Raw genomic sequence first — 23,766 nt, 5'->3', positions numbered from 1 at the left:
CAGTGGTTTTCCCTTCTTAGGTTCAACCATGTGGCGTTTACAAACTCTATCAAATGGTCCCATTCATTAAGTTGTAGATGGTGAAGATAATCAGCTGACACTTAAAGTACAGTAGAAGAAAATAAAGATGAAGTAAACATATACTGTACGTCATTAATAAATATATACTTTATAAATCGTACTGATGACATCTTCACTTACTAAACCTATAATCAACAACAGTAAACTATTAGAAGTCAATAATTATGCTTGATAATCTACTGTGTAGAGAGCCTGGTAAATGTGTAAGCACACAAGTAAAGTCCATGAAGATCTGTATGTTCAACATAATAAAAAATATATATTCCACAATGATGCTTGATTTGGAAATTTGAGTAAATCACTGACTGAAGCAAATGACGTTAAACCATATAGTGTACTAGAGTGTAGATAGCACCACTAGGAACAAAAACAGTAATAATACTATACAGTAGTACATTTCTGATGTTGCGAAATATAATGAAACCAAAACCTTCTGCTGCTGATGATAATAATACTTTAAATAATGTCCTGAAACTAATTACGATAGTCAAGTCAGCTAATTGTAAACATTGTCCTCCTCCTGACAATAAGACAATGCCTTCAATTCAGCTTCTGAACACTGAATCTGCACCACATAGAGAGAGATCTCCATAAATAGTAATTCAACCCCTGATCTTTGGAATGAAACCAAAGTTCCTTAAAAAATGAACTTAAGATTGAACTAAACCGGACTGTTAAAAATAAAAACAAAAGCTGTGTCCTGATTCACAGGCTGCCTCACTTGAAGGTCAGAGTTTTTACAACAGGCTGAAACTATTGGAAAATAATTTCCAGTATCCTCCACAACGGTGCATTCAAATGTCCTCATCAACTCATGAATGATATGAATATTAAAAATAAATTGAATTGTTATGGATACATTTCCCGTTTCACTCATCCACTGTTTGCAGTTATATCATCAGATATTGTTAAACCTGCCTGAGTTTGACTATTGGTTCCTTATCCACGCTAGCAGCATAGCTAGCATAGCTTCACTACAACAATTGGATGGATTGCCATGAAATTGCCCAAAGGGTCAACATCACACCTTCTTGGCATGTTACAATTTTCATTGTGAGCATGCTAGCACACTAACATTAGCATTAGCTCAAAGCCCACCATTTTTCTTCTCCATTATGAGTTGACGAGGATCACCTAAATGCACCGTTATTTTTTGTCGGTGTGACACTTCACTGTGTATTAGGGGAGGAGGTTCAGCCAACTCGCTTTCCAAAGGAAGCTGCCTATGAATTGGGACACACACACACACAGCTCGCATCATCCCCTTGAAGTTGCTCCAACACAGGAGTTACTTCCTTGAGGTCAGCCCTGATGTCATCTGGATGTCTGGACCTGATTGGGTGGCTGGGCATAAAGGTACTTCCAGATGGCGTAGTAGTGTACGGACGCTCCCATAGCGACGAACAGGTGCCAAATGGCATGAGCGAATGGGACGATGCCATCACTTTTAAAAAAGACCATCCCCAGACAGTAGCAGGCTCCGCCCACCAGCAGCTCACACAACCCCGACTGCTCCGGCTGCAAAGAAGCAGACATCTTATTACGTTTCAGCTTTAAATACAGTACAATGAGGACATGATTAAAAAAAAAACTCAAAGACTGCAGGTGAGACTACATGTTTACCATTGAGAGGATGACCAGGGCAGGAAAAACCCCCATCACCGTATAGCAGATCAACTCCGTGATCTTGTACCTGACACAAAGAGGAATAATTCAGCATGGAAAATTAGTCTTAACTCTTAAATCTCACTCAATGTCCCACTTACTGGCTTTTCAGCTGTGTGTCACTTCTGTCAAGTGATAACAAGAGGTCATTAAGCCCCGTCTCTTACAAGAATGGTGTTGACAATGACTTTAGCAGTCAGCTAACAAAAATGTACTCAATATATTGTTGTTGTCAAACAGAAGATAAAAAAATTGACCAGGGATTGTTTTAAAGCTTTCTATTATACTAGTTCAACAAAGCTTGCTCAGGTAGAGTAGCCAAGGAAATATGGAACAGAATATAAACATTTTTAATTTGGGGGAAACCTGAGCGATCTCCTTTCGCTGATGTAGAGAGACAGTCCAACATTGATGAAAAGAAACAGATGCCCGTGTGAACTGACCTCTCATGGAAGAAGAAGACGTAGGTGGTTCCAAAAGAGGCCATGACCCAAACCAGCCAGCGCATGTGACACCCCCAGGGACCCAGCTCCCGCAGGTTCAGCCTGTTGAGGCACGGAACAGGAACGCACCACTACAAACACGGTATATAAAATATATGCTGACACACATATACATGAAGCAGGCTAGTTTCTTTACCAAGGGGCGTAGGAGGCAGCAATGAAGAAATAGATCACCATCCTGTCACACATGTGGAAACAGTGCTCCACAGACCTGAAGAGAGAGACCAAACAGCCTCATGACAACTGAGTGACACTGTTTATACATGTGGCATCAGTGTGTTTTACTTCTCAAAAGCAAATCTGGAGTATGGGGATACATGTATGTGTTCTGGTGTGTCTCTGAGGTGAAAGGGGTCATGCAGGAAGCTGTTCAGTGTCCTCTTACATTTATTTATTTTTGTCACCATAAATACAATCCAAGTATTGCGTGTGTGAGTGTGTTTTTGTACCGCAGATGGCTCTTCTTCCAGGCCACAGTGTGGAAGAGGGTGGAGATGATGAAGAGCGAGCTGAGCCCCGCCCCGTACACCCAGGCCGACAGCCGCTCCCATTGGTCCTCCGACTGGAAGTGCAACACGGAGCTGCCCAGCAAGCTGGGGAGTATCCATAACTAAATGAATGAATCACACACATGAAACATGAGACAGATAAACACACAGGATGCAACTGAAATAGTGAGCATTAGTGTATCTTTAAAAAAGAAAGATACCTGACGTTTTCTGTGTGTGTGTGTGTGTGTGTATATGTGTGTGTGTGTGCATTCACCGCATGCGTGGCACAGTTGGCAGCATGCTCATATTCTGTGGGCTGGTATCTCTTGTTAGGAGGAACACGGTTGTTCATAAACCTGGAATCATAAGAAAAGGACCAGGTTTAAGTTGACACATCTCCATTAAAATGTTTAATATCTGAACTGAACTCTACAACGAGATATTAGCTGTGCCTACATGCAACAAGGAGCAACTCTCTACACACTGACACAGCTGAAACTAATAAAACAAATACATGAAAAGGAATACAACAATATTATCCATGTGTGTCCCAAAGCAGAATTTGAGGGAATCATATGGGCTGGGATTAATGTTCTTTTTATGTCCTAAAACCACATGGATTTGTTTAGTTTTTTTTATTTATTTGGGAACAAATACATACTACAATCGCCTTTTATAGTGTAGTGTGCCAAGTGTCAAAGGACATGTATTTTTTATGAAGACCCAAGACAATAACACGAGCACGTACCAGCAGGGAAACAACACATCATGACGATGACGTTCAACCTACGTTGATGTCGTAATTCTAAACTGTAGCATCTTTAATATTTGTATACATTTCATAAAATCTCCCGCCCCCCCCCCCCCCCCCCCCCCCCCCCGTTCTGTGCGTTTGCTTAGCAACACATAGATCCTGCTTCAACTTGTTGCCATGACTGCAGTTGCCTGGCAACAGTGGGTAACCACGGACCGGCTGAACCGACGGAGTGTTTTGTCCTGATGATCTCTTTCATAAACAATTCACATGTACAGGTATGCCTGCACATCCACACAAAAAAACACACACACACATAGCACAAAAACACACACACACACACACACACGAATATGTATATAAATGTAACTCAAATTCCTTTGAACAGACACCCAAACAAACAGAGAGCGGCTCAGGAGGTAGCCACCCCGCCAGTGATGTCACTGTTGTCATGGAAACCACCGAGCAGGGATTGTCTCCTTTTTTTCTTTTCTTTTTTTTCTTTCTTCCCACACCAGAAAACTCCTTGTTTCTTTCATCTTTCTCCACTCATCTCTCCCATCTTCCTCTCTTGCTCCCTGACCATGTCTCCGCTCTGCTTCCTTCCCCACCATTAAATGAACATGCGGGAAAGGAAAATGGACAAAGACGTCCATGCAGACGCAGACGCACACACACACACACACACACACACACACACACACACACACACACACACACACACACACACACACACAAACCACAACCCCTCCCTACTTTTATGCTGCATTTTGCAGAGCCAGATTTCATAAGAGACCTAGATATAGCAATGTCTCCATCTCTTTCTAACACTAACACACACACGCACGCACACACACACACACACGCACATTGTTTTAAGATTGGTGCGACTCAAAATAAGAAACAGGAAGTCTTCAAAGGGAATACCACTCAAATTAAAAAGTCATATATTTAAAAATGTTGAGCAGTTTCAGCCAAAGAACGCCTAACAGCGTCATCCATACTGATACATATATTACAAACATATAACCTACATCCCTTAAGCTGTGCATTTATGAGCCATCTTCTCAGGGAAAAAGATAAAATGCTGCCACAATCTCACAACATTTCAGTCCAAGTGGAGGGATATCACCCTCAGATCTGTGCACCTTATATTTCTGTGTTGTTGTGCAACAGTGTGAAACGGTGGAACATGATGTTCTCCTCCTACGCGTCAGCCGTTTTAAACCTTTTTTAATCACTGATCGGGAGGTAAAACCGGAGGAGGAGGGACAAAACAATCCGCCTCACATATAAAGAAAATGGTTGAAACACGTCTTAACAAACAGGCCTCGTGTTTCCTTCTATATTGTGCTCCTTGAGAAGCTGGTTTTAGAGTGACACTCTTTCAGAGTTATTAATACGAACTGACCCAGCCCAGACAAAAAACACTGTCCTGTCCCAAATAAAAGGCTTCCTCGCTCTGCATCCAACGCCGGCCTCACAAGTCGTACTCTCTCTTTGGGGTGTGCGTGTTTACGTGTGCGTGTGTGTGTGTGTGTGTGTGTGTGTGTGTGTCAGTGCCAGGCCCAGCAGGCTTGGCCGGGTCATTAATGACTTTATCAAGCTGGCTGATAATTACCAGGCCAGAGGCCAAGGCAGAGAGACACACTAAGTGGACAGAGAGGAGTAGAGCTGCGGAAACATCACGATAACTCTTCTCTTACGACAGCAGGACGGACAGAAGGAACGCTCGTATTGTCTCATTGAACCGTGAAAAACAAAGCATGCGTCCACTTAACGGTGAACATGCATTAATCTCACAGCCTGTTTGTTCTATGGTCAAGCTAGTCCGGCTCTTTGTGTGTCAGTATATCAAGTATATATCTGAATAAAAGGAAAACGGTGAGAAAAAGAACTTCCAGTAGAGCTGAAACAATTTGTTCAATAATTGATTAGTCCACGGATAGAAAATTAGTCGACAACCATTTTAATAATGAATTGATCGTTTAAGTCACTGGCAAGTGTATTATAGTGTCTGGTTCAAGCTTCTCAATGGTAGGATTTGCTGCTTTTATTATAGCTGCATATCACTATAAATTAAATATGTTTGGGTTCACCTTGTGCTGTGGGACGTTGTGACAGCCATTTTTCATCATTTGATGTTTGAATGGATAAACAATTAATTTGTTAAAGAGAAATTATTGATCTTTAAAAATGTCCATTCGTTGTAATTGTATATTCTAGTGGACTTCTTTGCCCATTTTGGTGTACAAATGATATACAATAGATTCATTTCACTTGAAAAACGCTTTCAAATGGTATATTAGTGAGACCAAAACATTCCATTTTAAATGATATAAAACAAAGAAAAGCAGCACATTTGTACATTTGAAAAGCTTGATCAACACAGAATATTTGCAGTGTTTCCTTGATTAAACAACTGTAACAATGAATCAGCTATGAAAAAAACAAATTGTCCTTTTTTTTCATTGAATTGTTTGAGGTCTAGTGTAAAAGTGTGGATGAGGAACAACTTAGTATGAAACATAATTGTGATTAGCAACTTTAAGAATAATAGTTATGGCATGTGTGTACTCGTGCAGGATGAACCATAGTAATAATATTCGGCCTATAGTCTCCAATACAACATGACAAAACAGTTTTTTATCGTATCTAAATTTAAGTTCAAGCTGAGGAACACATTTTGGTTTCAAAGGGATTATCAATGTGGTTTGCTCTAGTTTCGATAAGCTGCTAATTGTTTCACGAATTTTTCAAGAAAGAATACCACTGACATGCCGATTCCAGCTTCTTAGATATTGTTATTTTCTTTATTTTATATCCGTGTAAACTGAACATCTTTGGGCTTTAGAATGTAAGACATTAAATTATGTCACCATGAGCTCTAGGAATCTGTGATGGACACTATATATAATTTTTATGATATTTTACACACCAAACAATCGATCAATCGTTAGCGAAATCAGCACATTAACTGGTCGAAAATAATTGTCAGTTGCAGGCCTGGTCTGCTCTGGTTGACCTCTTTGTAAAACACATGAACCTGGACCCAGACCCTGTTGTCTTTCATTCCAATATAAGAGAGGATGGGCGTTTGTGTGGCCCATTGTGTGTGTTCAAGAAAGACTGTGCACACAGAAAGGGGAAAAAGACAGAGGCGACAACGAGATGACGAGGAGGAGGAGGAAGAGGGACGTGGCAGGTGTGTGTGTGTGTGTGTGTGTGTGTGTGTGTGTGTGTATTAATAATGATGCTCGTCAGGAAAATACACCCCGTGCACGATCACATCATCACTTACGATATATGTTGAAATGTAAAACGTTGATTTTATTTTTCATTCTCATAATTTTTTTTAAACAGCTCGTTCCCAAACCCTTCATCCTCTGCATCCTCGTCAGGTATAGCAATATGATTCACATTTCTCATCATACTTTGTATCATCAGCCGGATAACACACACACACACACACACACACACACACACACACACACACACACACACACACACACACACACACACACACACACACACACACACACACACACACATAATAACATGCTTTCACCTACCTTATAAGATTCATTTACAGTGGAAATAAGCAACAGTTGACAGCAGACAGACAGTATGGGCTAAAGCCTGAATCCCCTCTGAGCGACGAGCCGCCGATCACTTCCGATCCGGTCGCAGCGGGCTGGTCTAATGTAACGTAACGAGCATGGCCGTTTCACCGGGGAGGACGTCGTCCTGAATCCTCATCTCAAGCGGCACCGGGAGACGGATGCATCCCGACCCAGCTGCCTCCAGAGGCTCCAGTCCGGACGTGTGGGCGTCTGGGATGGTCTCTCGGAGAGGACAGCCGCTTTCCCTGCACAGTGGTGATGTTGATATTGGTGGTCTCTGTCCCTCCCTCTCCACCTCTTTCTCTCTCTCTTTATCCTTCCCTCCTTCTCTCTCTCTCTCTCTCTCTCTCTCTCTCTCTCTCTCTCTGTGTGTGGGTCTCTGCTGTAGCTCGAGCCGCCGGCTCACCTCATCACGACTCGGTGAGGTGGGTTGTTTCTCATCACTGAAGGCTGCCACATCATTTTCTCAGGGACCGATTCAAGGCTGAGGAGGATTTACCGATGTGTTGTTGTACCTGCAGTTCCCCGGTTCTACCTCCAGGGGGCGATGCAGGCGCGGAGTTGAGAGCCGGTTGATGATATAATATGATGATGATTGTTTTATGTTGTATTATTGTGTTCCGTTAAAGAGACACACTACTGTTTATATTGTATACTGAAAAGAAGCGTTGTCAATTCTGACAAAACTATTTCCCCCACAATTATGTCATAGTGATGTCACCTGGGTTATCGATTAACGATTGGGGGAAACAAACTGGAGAAGGGCGTGGCTTTTTTTACCTTAGAAATGCTGTATTTCAGAATTTTACACAAAATGTACCTTTACGGATGTTGATATTTCTGGTTAGGCGCACGCTTTGTTCCTCTTTTGTTAATTTCTCTTATTTCTCATTTTTTAATGTTGGAAATCTCACTTTTTTTAAGCTACTAATTCTGTAAATGGGAAAGCTGGGTTAGTTGGGACATTGTCGATGTTCAAAGTCAGTCACACCTTCTTTACTGAACCTCAAAGTGCAGACTTTCTGACTATTACATTACATTTCATTCACAGTTTTGCGTGTACATGGTTGGCTCTTTTGTCAGTTTTCTTCTTCCATACTGTTTTTATGTTATGCCAAACAACTAACTATTACCTTTTTGACAAGCCACTAAAAGAGCCTTTGTATTGTTTTTATTATGAAAAGTTGTTTTTCTCATTTCATTCATTCATTCATTGAACTGTTTGGTTACATTTTCTGTACATTTGTATCTTATCATTGGACGGACTACATGCCGTCTAAAGCCTTCCTCTCACTACCCGGATATGATTCTGGTGGAGTAAATGTTAAATCCCTTTACTATTTTCTATTTTGCCAAATTGAAAAGAGTCAACAAAATATCAAAACCATCCATGTGTACTTTTTGTGTCAATAAAGAATAAAAACTCTTCTTCAGGTTGACAAAACAATGTCAACTCTCATGTACTGAGCTTTCAAACGCTCCTGATGAAGACCATGTGGTCTGTTCAACCTTCACGAATCTGAGCATCTCTGAAGTAAGTGGCTCTTGAGTTGGTTTATCAACTGCTAAGAAGATGTTGTTAAAACCAAAACAATAAGCTATGTGACACACCTGTAATGAACCACGCATTATTGAGCACTGTAACAGCTTTATTAAATGGATATTATGACCAGCATAAGCTTTTAACACATTCTGTAGCCTTTCATTATGATTAATATAAAAATCCAGCTTGAAGCATTCAGCTCAGACGGAGCTCTCTGTGATTATAGTTACCTAACTCATAAAGTACCGTTTGCAGACCTGTGGCCAGTCCCTCTGTATACAATGTTGAGTTGAACAAGCTCAGCAAAGAGCTTCAGAGGGATTACAAACGCTGTTTGAACAGAGTCTGGTCGTTTAACTTGTATAGAAAATACCTGATTAAAATAAGGCCAAGAAGCTTTGTGTAATAAGGCAGCAGTTTTCCTTCATATCTCCAGAAGCTAATATACGTCGGGCGGAGGGATGTAAACTTCTGTTCAGACTATCTTCAAATCCTTCATTGCAGACGCCAGAGACTGGAAAAAAAAGAGGTGACATATATTATTATAATATCTTGGAAAACATCATGTCAGCAGGACACCAATAGGGCTGGGTATCATTTTAAAGTAATGACACCAGTGCCTTTAAAGTGATACCGATACCAATAGTGGGCTTCATTTTATACCTTTTACTTAATTCATGTGAATTGAAGCATTCAGTTGCATAAAATGCCATCACCACTGAATTTATGTTCATCAGACACCACAGGCATACTTTCAAATATTTATTGGCATCTCAGCACGCTGAACTCCATGAAATACACTGCGCTTGACTTAAAAAAAGATTCAATTCATGTATCGTTTGACTGGAGTAGTTTTGATACTTGATAGTACTGGGTTATTTCGGTCGATACCTTAATAGATATTGAGTTCCAATACCCAGCACTTAGATACGGCACAAATAACATTTGAACACATCAGTGTATTCTTGTGTAATCTGTGCAATGTGTGTGTATTTGTATGTGTGTGTGTGTGTGTGTTACCTTCACATCCCAGATACACAGTCCTCCATCCATGCCGGTGGTGCAGAACTTAGTGCACTGGTTTCGTCCTCCTTCCAGCACTGAGATTTGGCTGTAATATAGTAACTCTGTTAAACAGGCGTTCTTTTTTTTCTTTCTTCCAACACCATATGCACAGAGGATGATGAGGATGAACGATCGGCCCTTTAAATACAAATTTTTGTTTATTTTCTGCTCCTCACCTGATGCTGTTCTTGTGCAGGGTGTTCAGTTCCTTCTCGGTGCCCTGGCTCTCTGAGGCCCGGCGGTCCAGGTTCTGGAAACGTTCCCTGGCACTGATGCCCTTCTGGGCCGTCTGCTTAGGAACGTCCAGCCTACCACCAAATGTCAGGCTGGTTTTGGCACCGTCGTACACAAAGAGCACCGGGTAACAGTCGTGGCCCTGCAGGAACAGAAACGCATGAGGAAGAGCTGAAAGATGCTCTGTGTGGATATAACATCAGTGTGGTCATATGAGACGAGCTATCGCTTGTGATTTTGTTTTATATCCAGATGTAGCGAGAAAGCTCAAAGCCATTACGTGGAGAATCTTTCAAAGTATTTTGGTGAATTGGTCGCATACGTTTATTTCAAGATGTGTACCCATCTGTGACAATTGTAAACCACCACTGTGAGGCGCCAAAGTGAAGCTGTACACATCGTGGCTTTAAAGCATGTCTATGTCACGTTTGAAAGAAGAAGAAATAACTCATTCTTCACAAGCTATAAAATGCACCGTTGCTTACGTAATTCAATAACATCAGGAGTGATTTCACAAAAGGACGGCACTGCTTTTGCAGCCGCGAACTGTTATTCTCAAAGCACCCGCAGAGGCTAAAATGCACCTATAACTGTGCTGCCAAGCAAAGAGTGCTCCAGTGCTCCTGGTATTAGATCATCCTCTTTCTATGTAAACGAGCCTCATTGCAAAAACGGTCCAATTCACGAAGAAACAAATACAGTTTATTTCTGTCACATTTAAATTCCTTGCCTGACGTTTTGAGGAATGCCTCTGCACCTCGTTGGTAGGGACCAGGGCTGACTTAATCTTATTTATTGCAATAAACTCCCTGTAAATTCATTCAGGGACAAACGTTTTCACCAAACACTAAACAACTGCCATATATGATTCTGGGTCTACTTGAAGGCTCAGTACTGAAATGTGTTGGCTGTATAAAGTGCAGGCTCCTCCAAAAAGTCACTTAGTATCACAGTTATTTTTTGCATTTGGTTTTCTTGTTGTTTGGATTTCGTAAATATCGTTCAACACCCAAATCAATCAGACACACACACACAAAATAAGTAAATGTGGAACAAATAAAACATACTGATTCATATGTTCAGAATAAATGTAAATGTATTGAATACTCACAGCTGCTACTAAGCTGTTCTCAGTGATGAAGGTGACACACAGCAGAGGAAGGGACTCAGAGCTCAGACTGTTCACCCTGCGGAGTCATGACAAAGGTCAGAGTGCACACAAGCTCCCACACTTACACACAGACACACAAGTATGCAGCCCCGCCCTCTCTTACGTGCCGGTCTTGCCTCCCTCTGCGACAGACACCGTGGAGTCGTGGGAGGTCCAGGCCAGGCGGTTGCCGGAGTGTGAGAAGCAGACGCTGTGCACCCAACCTCCGCCTCCAGTCTGCCCTGGTGCTACTGACCCGCCAGATTCAAACAGCATCTCCCCGAACGGCATCTTGCTGCCCCAGGGGGTGGGGCCGGGCTTCTCCTCCACCTCCTTAATGTAGGCGGAAAACACCCTGTGGGGGAGAGGGGTCGGGATGGGAACAAGATGGAAGGAAGAAAGGCAAAGAGGATGAAAAACAATGAGGGAGGCGCAGATAAATTGTATTTATTATCAATTATGTTGTGTCTTTATGTTGTACTTGTGTGCTATGAAAATCAGCTAATTGCATCCAAAGTGATGACATAATTGTGTGTGTTGATTAGGAATACGGTTGGACTTTAGATTTAGATTAGGCTATCAGTTAAGTGTTTATTATTAAGACTTTGATTTAAGTCCAAGTCCATTTAAGTTTGAAAATCCACCTTTTCTCAGACGGTTTACAATCTGTACAGCACAGGATACAATCCATTCTTTGAGCCTCGATTCAAATAAGGAAAATCCCCACAGAAATCAGGACAAAAATAGAAAGGCAATATCTCCCAGATGTACAGAGTAGACGGCGGTAGTAGTAACCCATATTAAATGTAGTCCCTCAAATGTCCTCACAAGTGTAGTAACACGTCTGCACACCTCTTTTGATTCACTCATACCTGCATTTGAAGTCACAGCATCCAGCAGCCAGCAGGACGTTGTTGGGATGCCAGTCCAGACTGAGGATGGTGGAGCGGATCGGCTTCTTGATGTGCTTGCACACCCACCTTTAAATCACAGCACAGCATGTTGGTTCATAACAACCAAATGCAACCTTCTCATGTAAATCAGAGGCAGGAAACTACCCTCTGAGATCCTCACCAGTCGTTTTCCTGCTCAAAGTAGCAGATGGAGATGAGGCGTGAGCCGCTGCCTACAGCGAACTTGTTCTCCTGTGGCGACCACTTGACGCAGCGAGCGGCGCGGTTGATCCTGAGGATGACCAGCGTGGGCTTCCATGCGCCCTCTTTTAGGGTCCACACATAGGCGTTACGGTCGGCTCCGCAAGTAACGATACGGTTGCTGTCTGCAGCCCAGTCGATACCTGCAGGAGAAAGGAACTCTTATTAATATCTGTGCATGCATTATAGTATATGTTGAAAGGAATAGTTTGATACTGAAATGTGCTTTCTTTCCACAGGGCACATGAGAAGGTTGAGAACTATTTACATTACATTTATTCAAGAGCCAGAAAATTGGACAGCTGCATAGAATTGGGTTGGAAAGACACATTGCAAGTGCTTATTTTTCCTTTTTTTAAGAAGTGAGATGGAAGATGGAAGAAATAGAGTGGCTCTTTAAAGGTCCACTTTGATGTCTGTATGTTAATATGATTTACTTTTATGAGCACAAAGACTGGAAACGGGGGAACTGTGAGAAATAGTTTGGCCCATAAACCAAAGTCAAAATGTGTACTTTTTGCACTTTGTACGGATTAAAAATACAAGATACGAGAGCAAACGTGTTAATTGGTGAGGTTCAGAAACGCTGGTTGCTGGAAATCTTTTCCCTTTGGACAAAGCCAGGCTAACTGTTTCCCTCTGTTTTCAGTCTTTGTGCTAAGCTAAGCTAACTAGCTGCTGGCTCCGGCTTCATAAAGTCAGAAAGTGGTTTTGATCTTTTTGTCTAACTCTCGACAAGAGGGCAATTACCCAAAAATAACTATTTCTTTAAATCCTCCTCTTTGTTAATTAGGTACCACTGGAGAGGACGGTTGACATTTTAAAAGACGTGTTTCGGAAATGCAATACAGTCACTGGAAATCAATAGTGGACTCAGCTACCGAACCATTTTGCTACTTCTACCTGAACGTCTCTAAACTTTATGGAAAACAAATAAAAAAGTGATTAAAGTAAGAGTGAGTGTGTGGCGGTGTCTCACCTGTCACCTGCCCATTGTGCTCCTTCAGCTCATGGATCTTGGTCCAATTGGTCCCATCCTTCTTGTAGATGTGGACCTCGTGGTTGTTGGGGCACAGGGCGATCTCTGAGGCACAGAAACACATTCAAGTAATGAAAATCAGTGAAACGTATAGACAGGAAATTCATCAGTGTGAGGACAAAGTTCAGAGTGAAGGGAGAGGTTTGCGGGGCTGATCAGTGGAGTGGAACACAGAGCAGCTGACTTGGTGCATGAGAACAGAGGAAAACTAGAGAAATACAGCATGAATCTGCCTGCAGGCAGCACACAGACACATGGTATCTTTAAATAGACAATGTGCAAAGAACTTCAACCTTCCTTCGCATAACGTCGTGGCAAACCCTGCACATGTTTTAGTCAGCAGATGAGTCAGATGCAGTGTTTGTCTAAAAGCAGCAGTGTGGGTGCTTTAGTGTGCATTTTGGTTTTCTTTGGTGAGTGTTCAGCCGGCAAGCTGAGAAAACTTTAAGTGTTCAGCTTACAAGTTGAGTGAAACTGCAACCGTATGACTCAACCACAGCCGCCTTTTTACGTCCGCTTTGCCCAGAAACCAAAGCGCTGATCGAAACAGCCAAATATGGCATTAGTTTCCTGCAGCTAACGGAGAACAAGAGCCTCTCAGAAAAGGGCCCCAGACGCCACCCTTACATTACAGGAAACAGGAAATACCTTCTCCCACCTGGGAGCCAATCACAAACCACTGACTATTACACTATTTGTTCTTTGGCACAGATGCTAGTTGAAGTAAAATGTTCCATGATATAATAAAACGACAGTTTAGAGCAGACACGACTCAGAGACACTGAAATACAAGCCCCGAGTGACCAATCAGAGATGGCGAGCAGACTTACGGGTACGATCTTTGTTCCAGGCATGGCAGCTAATTGGTTCCAGCAGGAAACTATGGTACGCCATGGCCAATCAGATGTTCTAGAAACAGACCAGGAAGAGCTGTGAGGAACCAGCGTCTGGTGAGCCGGGAGATAACGGTCAACTCAAGTCTAGAAAAACAGAAGTCAGAAGATTCTTGTTATGCGGAAGGAGCAGAAAAAGAAAAAGGAAACACACGACTAATTTATGAACTATACTTGAATTTACAGAACTATTCATCACGATGCATTCCTCAAGGGTTGTTCTTGACTATTTGCGGTAAAAGAGAAATAAAAAGAAAGACACACTGAACTTATCTCAATCAGGCTGGGTTAATGACATCCAGACTTTCAGAGGCATGAGAGGAATGATGCAGGTCAAGCATAATACACAACACATCCCCAAACAAACTCTATCCTTTACAGCGAGAGCACACACCCAGGGAATAAAGACAAGCATCTGCATCACAGACATTTTACAAGCACTACTTCAAAAAGAAAATTGACGCAACATCCACGAGTCTGTGCTCAAGTAAGTGTGTGTGTGTGGGTTTGAGAGCCTGTTGCATTCTTTTAGCTTTTTCCCTGAAAGTGCAGTACACTTACAAAGTGTGCGTGTGGGTGTGTGAGTTAGTGCTACTGACATGTCTAAACATACTCAGTCAACTGTTAAATATTTTCTAGGCTACTTACCCTGAGGGCTGGACAGAGATGAATGGGTGAATAGCTGCAGAGATGGAGAGTGAGTGAGAAGGGAGAGGCAGAGGAAGGTGACGGATCAAATAAAGATGATGGTGTTCAGCTCGCGGACTCTGGCCAGTCAACGCGAACGCCAACGACAAGAGTGAGCTCAGGAAGAGAGAAGCTGAGCTGAGGAGAGGGCGGAGAGGTCAGAGGGGGGAGTGGAGGAGGGTACAGTGAAGCTCAGGAGGGGAGACATACAGGAAGTTTGTGCCTGAGGCAGAAAATGGGTGTAACAGTTTGAAATATGTGAGAGAATGGGAGCAAAACGTTTCATTTTCAAGAGAAACAAAAGGGGGAAAAAGGGAGAATAGAGGGAGGGGCATGAACACAATGCAATGTTCTACAAAAAGGAGGAAGTAGAAACTGAGGGGGAAGCGAAAAGAAGCATGAAAGACACGGAAAAGAAGGGGGAGGGACGTCTGGTTACTGCATAAAGAAAAAGAGGAACAAGGAGTAGGGGAGGGATTAAACTGCAGAAGGGGGGAGGAAAGCGTCAGGCAGAAAACGTTTCTATAGAAAAGATTTGCTCCCGTTTTTTCAATGTATTTTGAGTTATAATTCCTTAATCTAAGCAGTTCAGATATTCAAAAACCAAGTTTACACATTTTACCCAAAAGATCCCCTAAGTTTCTCTTGAAATTTTAAATCAGGCATGGATGTTGTCTTAGGTTAGACTTTTACTCTTAACTTAACTCCATGTCATCATGGAGTTCACACAGGGCTAATTCCAGTTTACTATATATTAAGCTGAATTGTATGAATTTTTTGCTAACTTTTCTCTTGAATGTGACCCTGGCAATATATATATATATATATATATATATATATATATATATATATATATATATATAGATAGATAGGAGAAGAAACACCACTGAAGTGTTGATTGCATAAGGAGGCAGAGGCCTAGAGGACAACATGAGTATTGCACTCCTGAGAAAGTAACCCTTAAATGTACCATCGTTACTGTAAATATGAATTCATCTAACAGTGACATTGTCAGCTCCGTTACTTTAAACATTGATTTTGTTCTTTTAGCCTTTTGGAAGAATGGTGGCGTCGGTCAGTTGACCACTTTGGTCCAAACTGAAATATCTCAACAATTAGGCAGATTGACATGAAAAACTGTTCACATTAAAGCCACAGGCATTCATCTACTAGCACCACCATGAGGTTGCATTTGTCCAATTATTTGCTTTATGACCAAATACCTGGAGAACTAATGACATCCCATTAGCCTCAGTAAAACTACTGCTAGCTAATGTTAGCATGCTAACACTCGACGTTAAGAAGGTGAACAATATTATGATGATTATTATACTTTGTTTTAACATTGCACCTTGAACCCTCTTGCTCACAGAACTGCTGCGCAAAGGATTGTGGGTAAGATTTAGCCAGAAAAGCGTGCTGGCTTGCAACCTGCAAAATACAACCGGATTCGAATTTTTGGCACGCTGCATTTAAAATACTATAAATATTTTTCTAGCATACTAAATAGTATGCTAGCATGAGTATGGGAGGCTTTCAGAGCACAACTGTACCGAAGTGCAGCCTCACGGAGCCACCAAAATGTCTGCAACCACGTAGACTTGTTCAACATGCATTAAAAATACAGTAACAAAAGAAATCAATGGCTGTTTTGAAGAGTAATGAAATTAACCTATCAATTAGGTCTTTCTGTAATAAATGCACAATGAGGTCAATGAAGAAACATGGAATTGTTACATTAACTGCAAGGCACATGAACAAATATTGAAAAATATTAAATATATTAAAAACAAAATAACCCTACTACTGCAAATCCACGAAATGTATCGAGTCTGGCAAAGACAAAAAGGAAGAGAACAGTCGAGTGAGTTGTGTACTTCAAATTGACTTCATCTTTATTTCATGTCTACCTCATGATCGGTTACATTGAAATCCTTCATCTTGTGCGGTTTTAGTGTAGTAGCTACAGAGCCTAGTGCTGGCCAGCCGTGACTCTGCTTTCTTTCTCCACCATCAGATCCTGCACAGCTCTCTACAGCCAACCAGCAACATGACCTCAGAATATCAATAACCCGGGTCCTAATCTGAACAATGACTTCACCTGCCGGAGAAGATCTACGAGTGAAGCATCACGTCCTCCGTTCTACTAAACATTGACATTCAGAGATCATGTTGAAGTTGATCTAAAGGTGACATACAGTCTGACTTTTGGATAAAACGCACCTTTTAGTGTTCAACTTTTGGTACATGAGGTTAGAGAACATAAAAACACACATTTCACGTCACGTTTTAATACGTGTCAGAGGACCTTTTCCACTTTGACACCTGGTTAACCTTCATTTAAAAACAAAACAAAAAAATCAACAGTGATGTCACACGTCAGCTCAGTGTGTGTGCGTAGTGTATGCGTTTGTGTGTGTACTTTAGTGTGTGCGTGAGAGTGTTTGCACACACCCATAAGAGTGTGTTGTGGTCTGATCAGTGCTTCAGCAGACACTCGATTAGGTGGTCAGTCGTGTGCGTTACTGGCTGCGTCGCAGGAGCGAAGGGAGGGGGGGAGGGTGGAGGAAGGGAGGGGGAGAAGTGAGGCCTGCTGCGTTTCTTCATTCATTTACAAGATTTCTTCACATGATGCGGAGACCCTGGATAGAAGCTTCTAGACTCTGAGGAGGTACACACAGAAACACACAAGAGAGTTAGAGCTGAGAGATCTGGGGATCAATGTATCTCTGAAGAGGATTGCTGATTTATGTGCGTTTGTACCTTGAAGTCCCAGATGGTCATTGCTCCATCGATGCCTGTGGTGCAGAACTTGCGACAATCCCTTTTGTCTCCTTCATAGATAGACACTTGGCTGAGGACCAGACATGAAGACACATGAAGATACTTTTAAAAAGGGTGAATGAATTTGAATGACAAGAGTGTGTAGTTAAACGTCCACGTTAACACAAAGAGAAGCCAAACACTGTTCATTTGCACATACCAATAGCATTGCAACGGCACAAAGCCAGTTGAAAATCAGCAAAGTTCCCCTTAAATGGAAACGTTTGACATTTTAGGAAATTCCCCCAACCAACATAAAACGTACATGTGGAGTCGTTTTTACACTACGCTTTTGTAGGGATATAAAAACCGAGATAACAAGGTGTTAATCAGCAAGCTGTAGATGAGCAGGTATGTGGATTTTATAACCTTTGGACAGACGCATGATTGCTTCAACAAAATGTTGTAAAGAAAATGGTTCCTTCTTTGGAAACAAGAAGCTGAACCAATTTGAATGGGCTCCAGTAGTAAATTACAGTTGCACATAATAGTCATCAGCTCAAGACAAGTTAACACCAAACAGTTTTCATGGGATTAGACAAAGTACACAATGTAATGTTTAAATAGAAAAGTACAAGCTGACACTGAGGAGTCCATGTGATTGTGAGCCTGTTTTTCAATTTAAGAACTAGCAATAATAATATAATTAATATGTGGGATGCAGAGCTCCATTGTGCTTCCAATATTATCCATTCCAGCAAATACTTGTTACATAATGGAAAATCTATTTAAGTGGTTAAAATACCTTCAGTTGCCAATTATTTATTTATTGATGGTATTAGCACCAAGATAAATGTAATGCAGTCCAATACAGCAGGACTGCAATAAATCAGTCCCACCATCATGAAGGTTACATTGTTACCTTTTTGCTGAAACCGTCTTGGAGACTTGATCATTTTCCAAAGTTGTGGTTGGAGACTGTGGTGCTGTTGACTTGTAATATTATATTTTACCGCGAGGTGTTTCTAATATGTAGTCGTCACCCATTGAGAACAAATACTCAATGGGCAGCCGCCAAAGTGACCACAAAGTTGACTAATTCCTTATGTATTCTATATTACAGAAAATGTGATGAAACATTCAAAATCCCTTCTGTTTACACCGACTGCATTTACACACAGTTTAAAGCATAGGGACAAACTCTTTGATTAAATTTGGAAAAACAAACTCCTCAAATCGTTGAATAACTTTTACTGAATCAAACTGAATTACACTTTTGAACATCTGCAAATATCTGAACCTAAAATGAAAACTGTTGTGAAGGAGTCTTCAGATAAATTCCACGTCCTGCCCTTCATCGACTCCCGTTAGTGCGACTTACGTGATGCTGTTCTGGTGCAGCGTGTCCAGGGCAGTGTTGCGGTCTTCGGTGGTGGCCCTCTTGTCCATGTTCCTGAAGCGCTCCATGGCGGAGATGTTCCTCTGGATACTCTGCTTGGGGAGGTCGAGCTTTGACTCAAAGGTCAGCTCCCCACCATCGTTGCAACGGAACAGCATGGGGCAACAGTCGTGGCCCTGAAGATGCAGACAAAAGATTTACAATGGCATTCCTTAGATCTCTACCTGTATAATTTAGGTAGTAAATGTTTTATTCTTACCGCAGCTACTAGACTGTTCTCTGAAACAAAAATTACGCTGAGGAGAGGAAGGAAGTCCGTCTTCAGCTGTGAGGGACTAAACACACAAATTAATTAGCACCTTGAGAATCTAATGATGTTTCCTGTACTTTTAAAAGATTATACAGGCAGCATACTACAAACAATTATAAAAGTGCTGTGTGCTCTGCAGTGCCTGCAGGTTTCCAGGGAGAACATGTTTGTTTATTTATTTGGCATGGTCTCAAGCGCCGCCCTTTCAATTCATGTCACCAGCAATTTGTCGACACCAGCATGTCATTATGTTAGTGGTTGTTTACCTTAATCACCGTATTGCCACTGTGAGTAGCTGATCAGATTACTAATCATGGCGTATGTACAGATGACAATAAAATAGAGAATACACCAAGATGCATTCTCATGTGGTGAAAGAAATAACAGCATTTATTTAGTTAGTCATTTTTTTGGAGATCAAGAAACAGCTAGGGATGCATTCATCTGCCCATTTACACACATCCACTTCTTGAGAAGAGCAATCTCCCTGTTTGGTTTGGAGGAGGAACATTTGATCTCCTTTTCTGTTTTTAGTTGCTGTAAAAACAAAAAAAAGATACCAGGCCCAGCTCTAAAATAATCAACTTCCTCTCACATTAGTTGCTGAAATTTCACAGCCCACTCATGTCAAACTTTTTGGACTATATCGCCTGAATTTCAATAATCATCTCCTCCACCTCAGCGAGTATATTTTCATTTGCATCCAGGGAAATATTTTACAAAAACATGTCAGATTCTACATAATTTGTGGCATAGGATTCATATTTCATGTAGTTGACACATTATATTTAATATTTATTTTGGTAAATTCATGGTTTTGTTTCTCACACACAGTCGATGGTTTTACACTATTGCACTGAACCACAGGGGGCTGTAACATGCCAAAGAAAATGCAGTGTTACTATATTAAACATTGATGGTTACATTGCAGGATTTAAAATACTTCAAAACATGACTTTGCTGATGTCATGTTTTATGTTACGGTGTGTAGCACTGAATGTAAACAGAATATTTGCTTCCCCATGTTATGTTTAATGAGAGAAACCCTCTGCTTACAACCATAATCAATGGGTAGAAATAAATATACCTGGCAGTCTTAGAGCTGTCCACCACAGTGACAGTGCTGTCATGGCTGACCCAGGCCAGGCGGTTACCAGATGCTGAGAAAGAGACAGAGTGGACCCAACCCCCTCCAGCTAACAGACGCAAAGTGGATAAAAAAGAAGGCAGGATTGGTTTTGTTCAATGGGTTACTTCTAGTCATTTTAAAAAGGGCTTTTTATTATCACGTATAAAGACAAAGATACAGACCGGCTCCTCCAAATTCTGCTAGCACAGCCCCAAATGGCATCTTGCTGCCCCAGGGTGTGGGGCCTGGTTTCTCTTCCACCTCCTTAATGTAGGCTGAGAACACCCTGAAGGCCAGAGAGGGAGGGAGGGAGGGAGGGAGGGGGGGGAGTAGAAGCAAAAAAATAATAATTAAATAGAGCAGAAAGCCAAAGGGTGAATGAGGACGTCGGCAGGTTTTTAATCATTTATTCTTTATCTCTTGTCCCACAAGACTTCAGTGTTAACGGCATTCACCTGCATTTGAAGTCACAGGACCCAGCAGCCAGCAGGATGTTGTTGGGATGCCAGTCCAGACTGAGGACGGTGGAGCGTACAGGCTTCTTGATGTGCTTGCTCACCCACCTGGTGCATTTGAAAAAAACATTTTAAATATGAAAAGAAACATAACACTTCTATCTAATATTTATGTATATATACAATGATAAAAAATTCTGAGACACCACATGTTTCAAATGGAAGACGGGAACAATTTGAGAGTATAGTTCAGCAAAACTAAGCCGTTTGTTTTATTGTCTGATGTCAACACAACAGATCCAGCTGTGCAACACAAAATGAAGATTAAGAATTAGGCAGCCCTGATTTGAGCGACGGAGAGACTTTGTACGTCTGGAAATACTGAAACAATGAGCAGAGTGAAACCGAAGAGACTGTTGCAGTGAGAAAAAAAATATATATTTTGGAAATACAGAAATTTGGTTTTAAACCAGGTGACAACACTTAGTGCCACACCTGCTTCCGGCTGCATTCACACCAAATCATGCGTTGCGACAAAAACTTGAATGTTGCCATGCATTTGTATGTGGGTAGTGCTTTAGGTTGTGACTCTGGGAAACACAGGATGTGGAGGAAAAAAAAGGCGCCAGCAAATTACGTAACTGACAACCCTGCACTGAGGGAGTACAAAGACATTCATCGTCATAAAGTTGTTTGTCATCATTAATTAAATGGGTCATATAAGCGACACTAGCACACCACAGCACAACGCCTGATTAGGTGTGAATGCAGCTTTAGGGTTGCTGCTGTGTTCCAAAGTAATACATTAGTAGTTCATTTGGTGATTTTTTTTCTTTTTTTACTGAAGGACAAAAATAAACAACATAATACTGCACTTAGAAAAGTGACAACACACTACACTTTTGAAATGCAAACATAACTTGAGTCATACTACCAATCAAAACAATTCGACAAAACAATCAGAAATATCAATTTGCCGGTAATCTTGTGTTTATGATTGTATTCAATGCAAATAGTCTCACCAGTCATTCTCAGACTCAAAGTAGCAGACAGAGATGAGTCGAGCACCACTTCCAACTGCAAACTTGTTCTCCAGTGGAGACCACTTGACAAAGGTGGCGGCTCGGTTGATCCTGAGGATGACCAGTGTGGGCTTCCATATCCCTTCCTTCTGGGACCACACGTAGGCATTACGGTCTGCTCCACATGTCACTATACGGTCACTTTTGGGAGCCCAGTCAATACCTATAGGACAACGCAACGAAGAGAGATGCAACAAATGACTGACTGTTGAATGTGACCTAAGACAACATGTGCTGATGATAGTTCCAGGCACACTTGTTCAATTGTTTGTGGGTTTAGTCGTAGAAATACCTGTTATGTGTCCATTGTGCTCCTTCAATTCATGAGTCTTAACCCACTGGTTGCCACTCTTTTTGTAGATGTGGACTTCATGGTTATTTGGACTGATGGCAATTTCTGCAGAAACAACAGCAGCAACAAAACAGCAGGTTAACAGGATGCAGATAGCAAACAAGCTAAACCAGTTTCTGCTATCGGACAAATAGCAAACTGGACTACTTGATGTAAAAGTTGACAAATCCTGAAAATAAACAGTGGAACAACAATGTTTTTGTGGCTGAAGTTGCACTCATACAAACGTGCTATTGTCATTCATTTTCAAATTACAATAGCACGTTTGTGTGAGTGCAAAAACAAGTAGCCTACTTTCTGAACTGGTATGTAGGGAACACGCTGGTATTCTCAAATAAAGGGAGGGGGGCATATTTGAGCCTTACGTGTCCTATCGTGGTTCCACGCGTGGCAGGTGATGGGTTCCAACAGAAACTGGTGAAGGGACATCTTGTCTGGGTGTGGTCCTGAAGAAGAACTCTGCGAAGTCACACAGAGAAACTTAGTTTAGCAACAAGCGACACAAACTCTGAGCAAACTGGACTCTCCCTCTACCAGCTTTAAAGCCCCACAGATGACCGCATATATAACGTGTATTTAATCACCTCTCAACTGGAACAGCCGTTAACTAAATTGTAACCGTTACTATGACGCCGCTAGTTAGCTCGGTCATAATAAACCCAATCAGTCAATCAACGTCAGCTAAAGGAATATGACTGAGCTAACCTAACGTTACCCAGCTGGTATTCACCATAATCTACATTTCATGACCACGACGTGCTTCTATTAACTGAAGTTGAATTGCTTCGCTCACTACCATCACATTGCTGACGGGGTTTTGTCGCCTCGCTCCGTAAATCGTTCACAGCAAAACATTAACTAGCAAGTTATTCAAATAGCTAGCTTCCTGCTTGCCGGTGTGTGACAGGCCCAGACAGCCAAATGGCTCATTTTAGAGACACATATCGACGTTTTTGCTCTCCAAACGCTCACCAGACGGCCTCACTTTTCTATGCCAGCCTCCCCCTTGGAGGAGATGCCATTACTTCCGATGACAGCGACACCATTAGCCGTACATTCCGCTGCTAACTTACCTCGTCGGTCCCGGGTTCTCCGTTAGCCGGCGAGCTAAGTGACGCTAGCGGGGAAAAGGTGAGATCAGGAATGGAGCCGAATTCGCGGACTCTGGTCAGTCGACACGAATTCGTCCAGGGATGTGGAGGGGAATGTCAAGACGGCCGGTAGGATACGACCGGCAGCTAAACTTGGCAGCGAAACCCCGTGGATGCCTGGCTGAAAGCTAGCGTAGCCTCATCATCAGTCCTCGGTTCACGTCGACGTCTCGACGAGTGCGCGAGAGCTCCTCTGGTGGCGGGAAATGGAAACATCCAAAGTGTCCAAAAACCGGTTACAAA

General features: G+C 41.9%; 3 protein-coding genes across 4 annotated transcripts; all 3 read right to left on the bottom strand.

The window, feature by feature from the left end:
* Positions 1 to 1,395: 1,395 nt before the first annotated feature.
* LOC306738358 (monocyte to macrophage differentiation factor 2-like) lies at positions 1,396 to 3,092 on the bottom strand (the record flags this gene model as incomplete). The annotated part of the gene is made up of 6 exons (XM_079220202.1): positions 1,396 to 1,599; positions 1,705 to 1,774; positions 2,190 to 2,291; positions 2,386 to 2,460; positions 2,699 to 2,859; positions 3,015 to 3,092. 6 exons carry the CDS (start codon positions 3,090 to 3,092, stop codon positions 1,396 to 1,398), a joined length of 690 nt encoding a protein of 229 aa, XP_079076328.1.
* A 5,659-nt stretch (positions 3,093 to 8,751) lies between these two features.
* arpc1b (actin related protein 2/3 complex, subunit 1B) lies at positions 8,752 to 14,976 on the bottom strand. Of its 2 annotated transcripts, none has more exons than XM_079219821.1 (10): positions 14,844 to 14,976; positions 14,133 to 14,282; positions 13,243 to 13,347; positions 12,184 to 12,406; positions 11,982 to 12,089; positions 11,234 to 11,464; positions 11,071 to 11,146; positions 9,902 to 10,101; positions 9,681 to 9,771; positions 8,752 to 9,174 (listed from the first exon to the last, which is right to left on the bottom strand). In XM_079219821.1, exons 2-10 carry the CDS (start codon positions 14,194 to 14,196, stop codon positions 9,136 to 9,138), a joined length of 1,137 nt encoding a protein of 378 aa, XP_079075947.1. In that variant the 5' UTR covers positions 14,197 to 14,282; positions 14,844 to 14,976; the 3' UTR covers positions 8,752 to 9,135. The 2 variants fall into 2 exon arrangements, with proteins under 2 accessions (XP_079075947.1, XP_079075948.1); XM_079219822.1 differs by having other exon boundaries at positions 14,133 to 14,211; positions 14,844 to 14,935.
* A 1,783-nt stretch (positions 14,977 to 16,759) lies between these two features.
* arpc1a (actin related protein 2/3 complex, subunit 1A) lies at positions 16,760 to 23,637 on the bottom strand. The gene is made up of 11 exons (XM_079220349.1): positions 23,446 to 23,637; positions 22,738 to 22,831; positions 22,313 to 22,417; positions 21,961 to 22,183; positions 20,939 to 21,046; positions 20,666 to 20,769; positions 20,442 to 20,550; positions 19,304 to 19,379; positions 19,027 to 19,220; positions 17,646 to 17,736; positions 16,760 to 17,545 (listed from the first exon to the last, which is right to left on the bottom strand). Exons 2-11 carry the CDS (start codon positions 22,799 to 22,801, stop codon positions 17,507 to 17,509), a joined length of 1,113 nt encoding a protein of 370 aa, XP_079076475.1. The 5' UTR covers positions 22,802 to 22,831; positions 23,446 to 23,637; the 3' UTR covers positions 16,760 to 17,506.
* Positions 23,638 to 23,766: the final 129 nt, after the last annotated feature.

The sequence above is a fragment of the Taurulus bubalis genome (assembly GCF_910589615.1).
Source record: "Taurulus bubalis genome assembly, chromosome: 6".
NCBI lineage: Eukaryota > Metazoa > Chordata > Actinopteri > Perciformes > Cottidae > Taurulus > Taurulus bubalis.
This window is presented reverse-complemented; position numbering and strand designations above follow the sequence as displayed.